This window comes from Cryptomeria japonica, chromosome 1, assembly GCF_030272615.1.
Source record: "Cryptomeria japonica chromosome 1, Sugi_1.0, whole genome shotgun sequence".
Lineage (NCBI taxonomy): Eukaryota > Viridiplantae > Streptophyta > Pinopsida > Cupressales > Cupressaceae > Cryptomeria > Cryptomeria japonica.
The window spans coordinates 706,150,335-706,166,509 of NC_081405.1; the positions used below are offsets into that span (position 1 = coordinate 706,150,335).

General features: G+C 38.0%; 1 protein-coding gene across 3 annotated transcripts in view; it reads left to right on the plus strand.

Annotated features, from left to right (window-relative positions):
• Positions 1–16,175, plus strand: part of LOC131046085 (nodulin homeobox) — a 141,138-nt gene that overhangs the window by 22,060 nt on the left and 102,903 nt on the right. For 2 of the 3 annotated variants that reach the window (XM_057979746.2, XM_057979744.2), the window contains exons 2-4: positions 1,691–1,732; positions 5,890–6,015; positions 6,099–6,263. In XM_057979746.2, coding sequence (XP_057835729.2) covers positions 1,691–1,732; positions 5,890–6,015; positions 6,099–6,263 — 333 coding nt within the window. Of the gene's footprint in view, positions 1–1,690; positions 1,733–2,009; positions 2,066–5,889; positions 6,016–6,098; positions 6,264–16,175 lie in introns of all 3 variants that reach the window. The other variant, XM_057979745.2, reaches the window with a different exon arrangement.

Below are 16,175 nucleotides of genomic sequence, written 5' to 3' on the forward strand. Positions count from 1 at the left end.
ATGTGAATTATCACAAAATGCAACTTGTGATGAAATAAAACGGGGGCTACAATACACTCAATTACTAGGCCTTCAATGGAGAGCTTGCATTACCCAACGTTTAGGAAGGGGAAACAATAAAGGATAATCCACACCTTTTTCAAGGATTAGGGTGAGTGCAACCAAATGCCACACCTTTTTCACTGTCTTTGGTTCTTACTTTCTCTCACTAAATCATGTCTTTTTCCAACTAGTTTTGAGCATTAAGTGCAAGGCGTTTAATAGAAGGCAACAGTAGCTATTATTTTTTACCATCTAGCATAGAAGGCTGAAAAAGATGTAAGTTTGCTGCTTAGTTTCTGGATTTCACTGGGTAGACTTTTGTTTGCATCAACGTTTGGGATCATACTCAATGATCCATCATCAGGATGAGAGAGCTGTAGGATGTAAGTTCTCAATATTCACATATGAATACGTATTCTTATACGGAGGTTGGTCTAATATGAACGTGTCATTACCCACTTGTTTAGTAATTCAAAATGGACCATACCTAAGTGGCTTATGCTTCCTAGCTTTACCTCACCATGTTTTGTTTGCTTTGGCTTATCAGTTCCACTATTTCAGGTAGGGATGCAAATTTCTTTAGCAAATTTTGGACCATATCACATGAGAGCTTGGGCACAAGGCTGAAGAGGTCAACTGATTTTTGTCCACAAATAGATAGCCAAAGCAAAGTAGACAACATATCATTGGTGCAGCTAACGGCCGTGAAACACTAATTACTATGTGTAATAACAAGAGTAGTAAAAATGGTAATAAGACAATTAGGATTGTAACATTGTTTCTCCAACAATAGAGGATGCAGATATATATATTCCATTTCTTTGCCTACTCTTTGGGAAATGTACATGAGCAAATGATTAATGCATGGTTAATGTGGAATTTGTGTGGAGACTAGAAGGCTTTATCATATGGCATAAATTGAATAATCTATTGACCTAAATCAATTTTCTCTCAATTATTATACCATGCAAATACCAGATAAATACTTAGCCACATGATACTTAGCACTTGAAATGTAGTAAAACTAATCGTAAAGGTATTGGACTAGAGGAATGTTCCTCAAATTCCAATCATAACAAAGTAGTAGTCTAATCTACCTGTCTTGTCTAAGTGGAAATTAAATGTAAACTAGTCTAATCTACTTATATGTTCTGATTCAAAAATTTTCCGTGTTATTTACCATTTGAATTTATTTCAAAGTTTAATTTTTTTTTCTATTTTGAATTCCCTGCTTTCTCATTCATGACAATTTTACAGTTTTAGATTACTGAGTTTTTCTGGAAAATCCGTCAAGTTTGTTTTGCCAAGGAATGTAGGCATTCTGAAAAAAGAAGTAATAAAATAAATATGGATATCTCCTTTATAGGCTTGTTCACAAATACTTTTCAATTCATGGTTTTATGGCTGCATTTCTAACTATCACAGTTAATTCTTTTCAGATTCTATCTATTTAGCTATTTGTAGTATATGATGCAATAAAATATCATTGTACTCCTACGAAAAGTTGCCAACTGAATAGTTAAATTTTTTTGTTTGGATTCGCATTGAAGTTATAATGATATTGTTATCTCGAGTTTTATTGTGACAAAAAATAGTACTTTTTTAATTACGAGCAAGTGTGCTAACTATTGTTTTTTAATTTTATCAGATGAAACCTATGAAGGAAGATTCAGTAAGGCGTAGTGATCATGTGAGTAATTTCATTATTTGAATGTAGAAATATCAGTGCACCAATTGAAAGTATTGTATATGTTTTAGAATAATTGTTGTTATAAAATAATAATGTTTAAGGTTGTCTGTGTGCTAGATACTTCTAATTGATGGTAGTTGTAGTCTATTTCATAGGGTTCACCAAATTTTGGCCATGAAATTTGAAATTCAGTGAACATATTTTATCATTAAAATCATAAAAAATTGCGTATAAGTTCATATGGATTAAAAAATTTGATATGCGTTTTGTCGAATAGGTAGTAACTCCCTCATTTCAAGTGCTCGACTCTTGCAAACTTGCACAACTCTTCAGGTAGGGTACTTTTTAGGGTTTTGCTTTTTTTAGGATTTATGCATATTGAAATTGAATGGAAGTTTGGGGACTTGGAAATACTTGTTGCCTCCTTCCACATTCTTTTGTGGTGTGTGCTTCATTAAAAAGTGCATAACAAACATGGAAAATGCTCTGGATGTGTGGAAAACTATGGTGGGAAGCCCAAATCTTGCGCTCGACTCGTGAACTCACAATGTAAACATGTTGCTTATTATATAAATGGGAGGACATAGGGAAGTCTTGATCATATCCTCTGCATTTTTCATTCGCAGCTTCAGCTATTGCTTGAACAGGCCAGCTAGCTTTTAGCATGTTTCATAAGTATTCCACTCATATGAATTAGAACATTATCGATGCTTTTGATTCTTGGTGGCAGGGCTTTGATGGGAGGCATGGGAAGCAACACTAGTCATATGTCCACACCAGGACTTGAACCCTTGATCACTTTGTCCACTTGAGCGATAGGCACAACCATCTGTTTAATTGAGACCCAATAGGGCATCAACTTACTTTCATATCTGAACACTAAACATGATGTTCCACAACTTCAATGTGTTTTTTTCGTGGCTGTCTTTCATAAAATTTTATAAAACAATATTATCCAAACTTTTAAGTATTGTTTTATTTTATTTTAACAAATTAAAATATTAAAATTGCTCAAGTTAAAATAAAACAATACTACTCTTTAAATTTGTTAACAATCATATCCACAATTTATGTGTTTTCTTATAGTATTTAATTTTAACAAATTTAAATAATTAAATTAAATTTTAAACTTATTAATCTTTTAAATGTAATATAGTTTATTTAAAATTTTTAATAATTTTTTTACTATATATAAAAATAGCAAATTTAAATATTTAAGTTAAATTTTTAAATTTATTACTTAATTTTTTTTAACTCAAATTTATATAAGGGGAATTTATTATCGAATTTTTTTTCCCTTGCTTCATTCAAATTTATTGTTGTCGTACACAAATAAAAAATCAAACCTTGTGACACAGGTTGCAGTATGTCATTCTTTAGTCCAATTGGTGCCGGTGCAACACACTTGAGTAAATAAATAGGAAAATGGCTGAAACAAATATTTGAGGAATTGCTAAATTAGTTAACAGTGATGAATGAAAAAAACAATGCCTGATGTTTCGTGACTAACATGTAGAAGGATTCTTCTTAAGGGTTACTTGTTTTGGATGAGAATTTCATCAAATGATTTCAAATCTGATGCAGTCAAATTTAATTCATGATTATGGTTATAGATACACCATACATATTCTGGAGTAAAATTTTCCTTTATAACTTTCATACTTGAACTATAATACATTTAGATAAATTGTAAGCTTAAAGAACTCAAGGTGGACCTTAATGGACACCAACGTGATATACTAATTAATTGCAGTCATATAAATGAACATATTGTGGAAGACTGTTGTAAAAAGTCGGTTATTTGTTTAAAATTTTAGATGGCCAATAATATGCATCATTCTTGAGGTTATATCAATAGATATTTGACATGTTTGAAAGGCAATATTGCATTCAATGTTTTCACAAACTATCTGCAATAGAAAAAGCATAAAGGATTGGCATAACAGTTTGGCAACAAGATTGGGCTGAATTAGTGATACTCACTTATTGCAACTTTCTGTGATAAACACAGACAATCTAGTGCAATTCTAGGCAGAAATGGTCTACTCAAATAATTTAGTTGCAAAACCAAAATTAAGACCTCTCTATGTGGATGACACAGACCCGATGACTTGTAGTTGTTATATTGATAAAAAATTAAGAATTTACGACCAGTTAATGATTGCATATAACTTTACCCTACTTTTGTAAATATTTGAGACCATAGTTCAAAGACTTTGTGAGTACTTTGCAAGACTCAACAAACTCTCTAAGCTGGCCAGGCCAAGTCGACCAAACTCTCGTGCCAAGTGTGTCCGAGTCTTGAACATAACAAACATAGTGATTGAAATTTCAAATTTTGGGAGTTTGAGGATCATATGACATGTGCTATGTTTGAATTATGACAATTGTTAGTCAAATTAGACTTCTATGTTCTCTAAATGCACTGATTTCTTTTTTTGTGTAATTATGAGGTTTTTTTTTTTTTGCCAAGAATGTGCCGAGTCTCGAGTCCGAGACAAAATTTTGGGCTGCTGAGTCAAGTCCAAGTCCAAGTTTTGAAACTATGTTTGAGAGCATACCACAAAAAGTTCAACTAAGAGAGATTGGAAGATAATGCAATTTATGGATAATGATAGAACTCTTGCTGGATATTACAACCAGAAATGGCAATACTTGATTGGAAGAAAAGGCAAAGGTCATGTAGGCCAATATCTAAGCCTATGTTTAGATAGTACTTGCAGTAGTGCTATATAGAATGGATTTGCTACTACAAACAAAAGAAGAATAACAAAAAAAAAGGTGGACTAAAAAGTAAAATACATGGTAAGAAAAGCTCTACCAAGCCGTTGTATTGATATTGTAAAGATTCAAGAATTTAAATGGTGCAGGGCAAATGCCTATTTATACAATTAAGGAGGAAATCATAATTTGGGCATGATAATTTTAACTAGTAAGGGATATTGAAATTAATTTTTCAATATAGCTAATCTCACTTAACTATTCTGCTGTAGGCATCTTTGATTTTTTGTTGGCCTCTTGGTTCTTCCAATGTAGGTGCCTTTTATATCCTTTGCCCTGGGTGACTCTGGTAGCTGAGGAGTTGGGTCATCTGTCTGCACATTTTCTCTAGCACTGACAAGACATGAAAAGTAGTGTTGTAATTGAATGGATTATTTGGATTAATTTTGGATGGTACTACCTTGTCATAACAAAGATTTAATTTGAAGTGCCAATGCGACACAATTTGAGTATACTTTAAGCATCGCCTCATTGAACAGTCAAGGGGAAAATTTCTGGACTCGTGTGAGTTGATGTTCTCAAATTTCTTTTTCCATAGTCCATAAGCAGAGAACCTTCTTGTTTCTGAGCGGATATCTCCAGTCTTCCGCCTTAGGGAGATCTTCATTTCACTGCTTTCTCCATTGCCGTCGATGATGGTGTCTTCCATGATGTTTGCAGCCAGCACAACATTATTGTTGTCTCTTATTTTGGGCATCAAAACTTCAGATTTGATTTTTTGTTGTGTGGGGCATTTCTCAGTTGCTTGCCCCCTCCTTGGGCATTTATCACTTGTTATGATAGTGCGAGGTGATAGTGTTGTGCTCTACTTTATACATAGTTGCCATACTTTCCAGTCCCACTTGCAGTTTTACTTTAATTATATGAAGGCTTTTATATCTTGAATTTCTTTATATTCATGTTTTGTGGTGGTTATTTTTTCGTCACAAAAAAATTTCAACTATAAGCAATCACGGGTATTTGGAGCCAGTCCTGGTTCTTGTCTTGAAGCAATAAATAATAAGATGAAGCTCACTTTGAAGAAAAAATTCAACGGAAAAGTCCCCAGGAGGCTCACTGCAGATTACAGGATTTTCTTGACTGTTGTGTTGGAATCATGTTTAAAATTGGGAAGCTCAGTCGATCATTAATTTCTTGTGATTCTTTAATTAGTATGTTTGTTGCTATCATGGACATCCTTAGCTAGGCAGCTTGTTGGAAACTTTATAGAAAGTATTAAATAATAAATTTTATAATTATGTTAGAATCATCTGCATTAGCCATCTATATTTTGCTTTGACACTGGAAATGGTACCCCTCTGTTACATCATGTTGAGGTATGAACCTAATTTACAGATACTTTGTAATAATATATTTTTTTTTTTGGCGTTTGGCAGTTCCTGGATCCTTATTTGGCAGTGGAAGAATTACATGGCCTCAGTTCAAGGGAAATGAACAAGCTTTTGAGGGATTCTGACAATTTCTCTTTGCGTGTCAATACAGGCAAAGGTTCCTCCATGCAGGTAAAGTATTCATTTTATTTTGAGACTAGTGTCTTTCATAACTCTGCATGGAATTGCATTTTAAAAGAGATTGTTTTGTAAAGGTAAATATGGAAAAATTAGCTGGATGCTTGCCTCTGCACCTTTTAGCGGTGCTTGTATCTTCCAGTGGGGGGGAGGGACCCATACGACTGCGATATCTGTTACATAGTGTTCGACTCTTGTATTCTCTTGGTGATCTTGCTTCTCGACATGCCAAACTTGAGCAGGTATTGTATTCATTTATTTGATTTTTCCATGTTCATTTTATGTTTCTGGATCATATTTTTCATGTAGAGATGGAAGTTTTAGCTTTTTGATCTGTACTCTTTGCATATATTGATATTAATGGTTATTTATGGATGATTCAGTATTGATTGGCAATCCAGTGAATAATACACTAAATTGTTGGATCTTAGATTTGTTAGTAGACAGGAGCAATTAATCACAATAGTTTTAACTTAGACATTAGTCTAGAATTGTAACTAAATGAACCACAGATGAATGAAGTTAAACATATACATGAAAAAGGTCAATATCTAAACAAAATATTAAATAATTAAGTCATTAATTTGAGATTGAGGCTATTATTCTGATTATTACAAAAAGGTGGCAATCTTGAGAAGAGATATGAAGCTACCACTTTTCTCTTTGCTTTCTTTGATTTCTGCATGAAGTAAATGATTAAGGACCTCCCTTGATGTGCAACTGTATGTGTCGCCATGCGAGGAAGAGTAGATGAAGCAATTTGCATGTAGAATCCAAGGAGTCATTTTGGAAAGAAGTGACTTGTCTTGATTCCTTGAGTGTCCGAAATGCTTTGTAATGAGTGTGTCCCCCAACAAGTGAAGAGGATTTGTTGTGGAGTGGAACTAATTCAGACAGAATTTTTTGGTTTTCAATTTTTTTGGGATTCCTGATAAATTTTTGTATTTTGCATTTTTGGGGCTCAACGGATCTTTCTATAAAATTTGATGAATTATGAACTGCAACCCTAGCAAGGTGAAAGTCTTAAGAGGAGGTGCTCTGTCCTGAATTGCCTCTTGGATCAATGGAATAAACAATCAATTGCCCTAAAGCATTTTTAACACTGTATGTGTTCTCCTCAGGATTTTAGTGACACAAATTTTTTGCAATACGTGATTACTTAGCAAGCTGAATGATTTGATGCCTATTTATCCAAATTGCCCTAACGTATTTTTAACACTGTATGTGTTCTTAGGATTTTAGTGTCACAAATTTTTTGCAATACATCATTACTTAGCAAGCTGAATGATTTGATGCCTATTCATCCAAATTCATTCTTGGCAACCAGTTGAGATGAAACCAGCATTCCACTAGGTATTGGTCAATGACAGAATTTCTGATTGTATATAAATGCTGGAAGGTTTATGACATATAGGTCGTTTCTTTGTCAGATACTTGTTGTGACCTTTTCACACATCGCCCCATTGCAAATGGGGACCCCCTACTTTTTAGGCCCTCCCGGTCTTTTGGCTTGCGTTTTTGGGGTCTTTTCGCAGCAGTCTCTTCAATCTCTCCGCTTTGCGGATGTTCGGGGGTTAGTTAGAGTTAATCTGCTTCTCTGTCGAGCGAATTCTATGAAGTCTAGGGCCTGTTTTGTCATTTTTCTAGGGTTTTGCCTTTTGTCCTAGATTTTAGGGGTTCCTGTTAGGGTTTTTGGAAAACTGAACATATGATTGGAATCAGGACCCTTCAAGGGACCTCCCAGTAAAATTTGAGCCCAAACGGAGCAACTTTCTATTTTTAGAAAGTCCCTATGTTTTAGGGATTTTTCCGAGTCCCGGAATGTCGCCATTTTGCCAAAAATCAAACTTACTATTTTTAATAAATTCTATTTTTTAGTAAGTTTCTATTTATAGTAAGTCATTATTGCACCCTGTTGGGGATCTAATGCTGACACCTGGAAAGTTTCTATTTTTAGAAAGTCAATACTGGCAGGGTTAGTCAGACAAGGTGACAGGGATCAGGCATTCGCAGACATTTCTAATTCCGGAAAGTCAGACAACAGACAAAGATAGCCAGAAATGGGTCAAGTGCTGGAAATCCATGCCTAAAATGGAAAGCTCAGGAAAACACTTCAAAAGCACAGGAGGTCAAAATATTCTAAGTCTGGAAGCCATTCACAGGTGGGAAATTCCATGTATCCATGGACAGGGCTAAAATGCGCCCAAGACTGGGCTGGGGCGCTGTTGACGTGTATTTTGTACACAATCATACACAGAATAAAATACCCAAAGGCATCTTATCCTCTCTTGAATAAAGTCGCTAACTGCTGAAGATATCGCAAGAAGGATCAGTTAGGATGACTCCAATGTTCTTTTTAGTAGGGTCTCTACGTGTGGATAAGAACCAGTGGTCGTTGTGATTGCTGTGTCATCAAGGGGCCTTACGTCGCCGAAGATTTTTATGAATTAAACAAGCTTTTCAAAAAAAATATCAAAAGGATTGGGTTTGCAAGAGGTCTAATCTAGTCTAACCCTAAGAATGACTCAATGCGGACAAGACTTGGTGAGATTCTACCAACTTCAATATTGCCATAAATTAACAACTCAATTGAAATTGATGCGATCTTCTAAGGTAACAAATGATTTTTCAATACATCAAAGATCAGGGACACTACCATGAAGGTACATATCCAAGATACAACAATGATTGAAGATTTAAGCGATTCAAATATCTCCAGTCGACCACGCAAGGCGTTCCTACAATCAGCAAGAAGCTAGTGGTTTGGAAAGCGAATCCTACCAAAGATCAAGTCCAACACTTTGTCCTTCGAATTAACACACTACTTCGATTGAGAATGATTCAAGGAAAATGAACAACCATGAAGATAACCAAGAGAATTGCAACAAAACACCATAACTTCAATATTTCATTGATCTCAAAGCCATCATGTACAACAATTGCTTGAATTCCTTTCTCAAAGCTCAATCTTGCTACAAAAGTAAATTGCTTCTAAACTCTAATCTCTCTAATACATCAATAATTTCTAACTCTCTGATTTTCTAGTTTTTAAAATGAAATGAAATGAGGGTATAAATAGCATCCTCAATTACAATGAACGGTCCAGATCAAAAAGCAGATCAACGGCCAAGATTATGACACCTAAACCCTAATTAGGGTTTATTACAAATAGCCCCCTTTTTACTGAACAATATTAAATGCATAGCCAAATATTAAATTTGGCACAAAAATCTAGGAGACATAGACCAATGACAATTAAGGTGCCATGTCATCTATAACAACCTCTCATCTAGAATCTTATTCCCTTTCCAATGCTCCTTTTTAGCATATGCAATGAATCTTGATACAATTCCTTCGATCTCAGCAATTGGAATCTCGGGAAGATTCCTCATTCTTTCTTCTAAGTGGATGACCTGATCAAATGCCTTGAGAAGAGCAGCGTCCCACTCAGGTTCGAGTTCCTTAGTCTTTTCAATCAGAAGCATGGTAGCAAACATCTGGTCCCGTTGCTCATCTGTGATAACATTAGCATCCTTGCAAAAGATGGCCTTGATTCTATCCTCCAATTCCTGCAAATCCACATCTGTCTCAACTTCGATCCTCCTGCCAAGAATGGTACGTAGTACCTCAAATACTCTGTCCTGGATCGGGTGGATAACCTCCTCAACATGGCTACATCTAGTACAAATGTCCTCAAAGAGAACTTCCTTCATCTGGAGTAAGGTTGACCACTGAAGTAAACTGTGAGGTCCCCCATCCATGATCTTTTCCTGCGCTAAGACCTTCCTTGATGTTTGTCTGATTACTTGCAAGACAGGAATGATAACATCTTTGGTATGAGCAAAAGCGGCTACCGTTATCATCAAATTGTGGATGATCTCAAGAACCTGAATAGCCCTATGAATGGTCTTCATCATCCCTGTTGCAAATTCTACGGCAACTGTATGAGATTTGTCAATCCAAGTGCTCATAAGTTGGACCATACTCCTGAATCTCTCTGCCTCACTAATGGATTGAAGGGGAAGTGCCTGTACGGGTGATCTTGCTGGATCTTGACGTCCCAAAGGCTGATTGAGATGACTGAAATATGTTCTCCATGCACCGACCTCTCTTTCAAGCTTCCTATTTTTCTCCATTTCTTCTCTAAGCTTGTCCTTCAATGCCTCAAATGAATCGGTGGCATCATCCATTGTCTGCTCGGCTGTGGATGGACCTAGCTCAAATGTCTCTATATCATATTCCTCTGCTAGGATCTCACCTTCATACTTGTCCACTGCCGGTGTAGCTATCTGCAATTTTCTGGACCCAGTCTCATCTCTGATCATCTTGGACATCTTAGTAGCCTTCTTCTTTTCTGTCACTTCCTGGGAATGTCCAACAAGGCTCTCTAAATCAATCACATTGTCCTCGTCCTCGATCACAATTACCTTTGTTAATCTTTCCTTCAACCAATCTGGAATGACCGATCTTGTTTCTCTAACCTGTATCTCCTTATGTAATGTTTCTTCTTCTCTAGGAGGAGATGTTACCTCGTCATTGTTCTTGTCTTCATGTAGCTCATAATCTTGGAGAGATCCACTTGGTGACCTTTGATGTGCCTGTCCTTCTTTATCATTCTGTACCATCGACTCCATAGACTCTTCCACTTCAAGTGTCCTTTTCTCTTGTCGAGAAGATGTGCCGGATGAACGATCTCGGTTGGCCTCTTGCTTCTTCTTGGAAGATTCTCTCTTTTCAGGTCTCTCTTTCCTCTTTGAGCCTTTTGGATGGAGATTGCCTTCACTTGCACTTCGAAGATTGCCCTCACTTGTATTTCTAGGATTAGGATTGCCTTCGCTTACACTTGCTCCTCCTTCAGCTGGTCTCTCCTCCAAGGTGAAAGTCATAGCTATGCCCTGTTCTCTCAACTTCTGATGCTGCACATCAACCCATCTGCGAGTACAAGACAAGATTGGAGTCATCAAAGCATCAAGATCCACAACCTCGGGCTCATTCCAATCTAACCTTACTATTTTGCTTTCTCGATCATAGGATGATTGGAGATGTCTGCCGCTGTCCTGAGCTTGGTCGGCCACTCTGTAAATCTTGCATTTCCTGATGAAATCCAAAGGCAATCTAGAATGCATCTTTCTTTATACTTCAAGATCATCCAAGAGATTCATCACAAAATCCTCTATCTGAAACTCATGCTTAAATTTCCTACCGACTGTCTCCTCTATATATCCATGTGGATCAAAGCTTTCTCTCAAGGCAAAGAATGAAAAAGAATACAAAGCTAACTCCTTCTCTGCGTCATCCATGGCTAAAGCATTAGGACATACCTCAACTGAATTGCCCAATATGATAGGTACAGGAACTCCATTTCCATGTCTGTGTCTGAATGCCTTCACATAAGCTGCCAAGTGTCTTGTTACCTCAAGTAACACCATTCTGTCTGTCGGATATCTCGGCAACATGTATGGAGGTGAAGGACATCCATGGACTCTAACATATGTAAATTTCGGGAATTGGATAAACCAAGCACCGTACCTCTTTACTAGTTCTTGTGCATCCTGAGATAGTCTATTGTGAATCCCACCTTGCAACGACCTTGTGATATTCATTGTGAAGGTATCATTAACTAGCTTGTAGTTACTTCCTGGCGGATGATGCAAGTGAACATAGGAATCACAAACTCTGACCTCGCCGGGTCCTCTTCCAATCACTCCTCTGTGAGGTAGTCCTGCGTACTCAAAACTCCTGATCAAGGCATATATGACGTATGAACTCATGTGGAAGGACTTGGTAGCCTTGAGTCTCCTCAACTGTACGTCCAAGCAATGGCTAATCATTCTAGCCCAATGAATTGTTCCTTTTCCCTGAACTATCACCTGGATGAAGTAGAACATCCACTTCTCAAAGTAGAAGGCCTGAGAGGCTCCTGTGACTCGGTTGAGCATTGTAATCAAATCTCTGTACTCCTCCTGTAAATCGATCCTATGTGGTGTGTTCGGGATCTTGCTCAGGCGAGGACGACTCTTGAGTAACCAGTTCTTGTTGATGATGCTTAGGCAAGCATCTGGATCATCTTCGTACATGGACCTAGCTCCTTCTATGCTCTTGTATATCATATCTTTGTGTTCTGGCAGATGAAAAGCCTCACTTATAGCCTCCTCTGAAAGGTAAGCCAAAGTTTTTCCCTCCTTGGACACGATCGATCTGGACTGTGGATCATAATGGCGAGCACACTTGATCATCAACTCATGGCACTGGATTGCTGGAGGGAAGCCGGCCGCCTTAATGATGCCACTTTCAATTATCCTCCTGGCGACAGGTGATGGCTTGCCAATGTAAGGGGCCTCTCGAAACTTCTTCGTACTGAAGTTGTCCAAGTTGGTATCTCCAATGTTGCTCCACTTAGACACGATCTTGGTCTCCACTTCTTCGTTCTTTTGATCCTCCTTCACGAGAGCTGGACGACTGGTGGATGCTCCCGTCTTCGGGGTTGCCATTGTAACACCTACACAACATTTCATAATAAGTAATAGATTTTGCAATGTATAACTATAGATTAGAGATTAAATTTAGGAAACTTCATGATAAGTCCTTGAGTTATCATTTCCTAAATACGATCGAGCTACTGAAATTCAAAATTTCAAAATTCAAAATTTAAGGCTATGACGATCAACATTCAAAATTCAAGACAAGGGATCACATCGCCATACCTCTCTTGAGAGCTAACTCTAAAAAGCAAAACAAGGAAATTCGCCTAGGCAAAATCAAAATTTGAAGCTTTCCCACGTGATCTTCCTCAAGCGAATGTCCTCCCTAGCAATTCGCCACCTTTGGGGGGTCTTCAATCGAGATCTTGGCAAGTTCGCCTCACTTGAAACTAAGTTCGCACTCCCCTTTGATGATGTTTGGCACTTTGTATTCTTGATGAAATTCGCTCCTCCTTGAACACAATTCGCACTCCTCCAAAATCGCATATGAAAAGATGATAAAATAATGATTTGAAAAACAATATCACCTCCCCCCTTTATAGGCGCTTCCCTCATCAATCCCCATAGGCCGACTTTGTAAAAATAAAGTAATTAAAACAATTTTTAAATAAAAACCAAGGGCCGACTTTGTAAAATAAAGCAAATAAAACCCAAGCGTCCCAATTTAATTTTTATTTAAAATAATAATTAATTAATTAAATGCCTTCGTTTTTAATTAATTCGATTTTTTAAATAGGCAAAATTAATTAATAAATGCTCATGCGCAAATTTTAAATGCTAACTTCAATTGAATATTCAAATTTTATTGATCTTTAGCATTTAATATAATTTAAAAAATTGTGTGAGCGCCAAAATTTGGGAGTTGGAAAAATACGAACCATATCGCTCTGGTCCTTGGGAGAGGGACAGCAGCGAATTAGCACTTTAACCTTGATTCTCTTGCCTTCTACGTTCAAAATCATCTTCTTCACATTGCAACTGACATCTTTGACAAAAATCTTGTGCTTGATTGACTTGATTTCGTAGACGAATGTCCCTTGTGATCATTATCGCCCTGGTCCCTTGGTGAGGGACAGGAGCGAACTTGGATTTTCTCCTTGACCTTTGTCTCTTCGATCACCAATCTTCATCATGAGGCAAGTAACAATGTTATCCCTTCACTCCACACATACTTTACTCGTCCTTAACTAGGCACATTTGATGTTTGAATGATTTTCGCCTTGGTCCCTTGGTGAGGGACAGGAGCGAACTTTATGCTCTAGCCTAAATTCGTCGTTTTTACACCTTGGCTTCTTGTTCATTGCCTTCCAAATGACGTTTTCAACCTTATATAATCTTGCTTTGATGTGATCTTTGGACGATAATGAGTGATTTAATGAATATCGCCCTGGTCCTTGCCTGAAGGACAGGAGCGATTTGCCTCCTTGTTCAAGTTGACCACCTTTTGACGTTTAACTTTCTCGCATATCATCTTCTCAAGACACTTCTGACTTTGTGCAACCTTGTACGTCCTCGACTTAGCGTGATTTTTGAAAGAACTGGGTAGTATAATGAATATCGCCCTGGTCCTTGCCTGAAGGACAGGAACGATTCTTGGTATCCTGGGCTCATCCTTGTTCCTATCAACTTGCGATCGCCTTCACAATGTAGAATGAGGTCCTTTGATCCTTCTTGAACGTACGAAATGTGATTATCATTCAAATCTTAAGCCTTCATAGAAATTTCGCTCTGGTCCCTGACTGAGGGACAGGAGCGAATTTAGGCATATAGTGTAAACCTTTCATCATATTAACTTGCAATTGTCTTCAAGGCTCAAAATGATGTTCTTTACTCCCTTTCGAACATTTGAAATGTGAGTGGCAACTTGAATTTGGACACATTTGAACATTTCGCTCTGGTCCCTTGGAGAGGGACAGGAGCGAACTTGGGCATTTTAGTGCAAATCCTTCATCTTTGGCGGTCTTTGCAACTTTATTCTTCGTCGAGACACCTCAAACACCATTGCTACCTTGCACTTGGACTTAGAGTGGTTTAAATTTGGGAGGAAGGCAAGATAACTAACATTTCGCCCTGGTCCCTGGCTGAGGGACAGGAGCGAACTTGCATTTTCAAACTCAATCACACTTTGCTAACTTCCAAAATTATCTTCAATGGACTTGTTGTGCACCCTTTCATTCATCCTTGGCCTGGAGTTCGTTCTGACTTGGTGAGAAATTGGTCTAAGGGAGAAATCGCTCTGGTCCCTGGCTGAGGGACAGGAGCGCCTAGGACAATATGGAGTTCACCTGGCGTCTTGCAATCTTCAAATTATCTTCAATGGGTCCGTTACGCCACCTTTACTTGCCTCAAACTCAAAACTTACTTGCTTTTTTGTCCAAAACATGCCTTATAAGGAAATTCGCTCTGGTCCCTGGGAGAGGGACAGGGGCTATCACTGAATTTCGCCCTGGTCCCTGGCTGAGGGACAGGAGCGATTTAGCTTCTAGGTCCAATTTTCTTCACGAAGGCACTTCCAAATTATATTCAACTGATGAAACATATCTCCTTTGATCTCCTCAAATCGTCAAATCGTTCAAATCCTGCAAGGACAAGGTAATTTTAGGTTTTAAGCTCCGGTCCTTCAGTGAGGGACAGGAGCGATTTTTGCTCCTGGCAAATTTCCATGCTTGTGAAATTCTTCAAATTATATTCAACGGAAAGAACATGCCTCCCTTTATCTCTTCTAATCGAAAAATCATCTTGATCCTGCAAGGACAGTAAAATTTTGAAAAACAAGCTCCGGTCCTTCAGTGAGGGACAGGAGCGATTTTGCTTCCACAGGCCAAAATATCAAGATTTCAGGACTTTAGTCATTTCACAAGGCAAAAACAAGTCATTTCCCATGCCTGGAATCAATTATCAAAATTCTCAAAATTTGGTCAAAATTACTCAATCGGACAAAAATATCAAAATCTCATCGCCAACACTTAAGCAAAAAATGGGAGTTGCACTCAAAATTCCGACTGAATCCAGACAAACCTTCTTGACCCCTGGCGAATTTACCTCATTTCAAAACTGCATCCTACGGGAGGAAGCTCAAAAAGTCTCAAGATGGTCTGGACTTTGGCCTGAATACACAGAACGAAAACCCTAAGGCTTGACCCTAGTCCAGACGACTGGCACACTAAACCAAAACCCTAAAAAGCAGAGAAAAGAACAGGCAAAACGAGCAAAAAAGAGGGGGTCCCCATTTTAATGGGGTGATGTGTGAAATGGTCACAACAGGCGCTGAAACCAATAATGCATTCACAGGTGGAAAAATCCGTCACTCCATGGACATGTTGAAAATGCGCCCAAGTCTGGGCTGGGGCGCCAAAACCAAAAAGGCATTCACAAGTGGAAAATTCTACCAGTCCATGGACATGTTGAAAATGCGCCCAAGTCTGGGCTGGGGCACCAAAACCAAAAAGGCATTCATAGGTGGAAAATTCCACCAGTCCATGGACATGTTGAAAATGCGCCCAAGTCTGGGCTGGGGGGCCAAAACCAAGAAGCCATTCACAGGTGGAAAAATCCGTCACTCCATGGACATGTTGAAAATGCACCCAAGTCTGGGCTGGGACGCCAAAACCAAGAAGGCATTGACAGGAGGAAAATTCCACCAGTCCATGGACAAGGCTAAAATGCACCCAA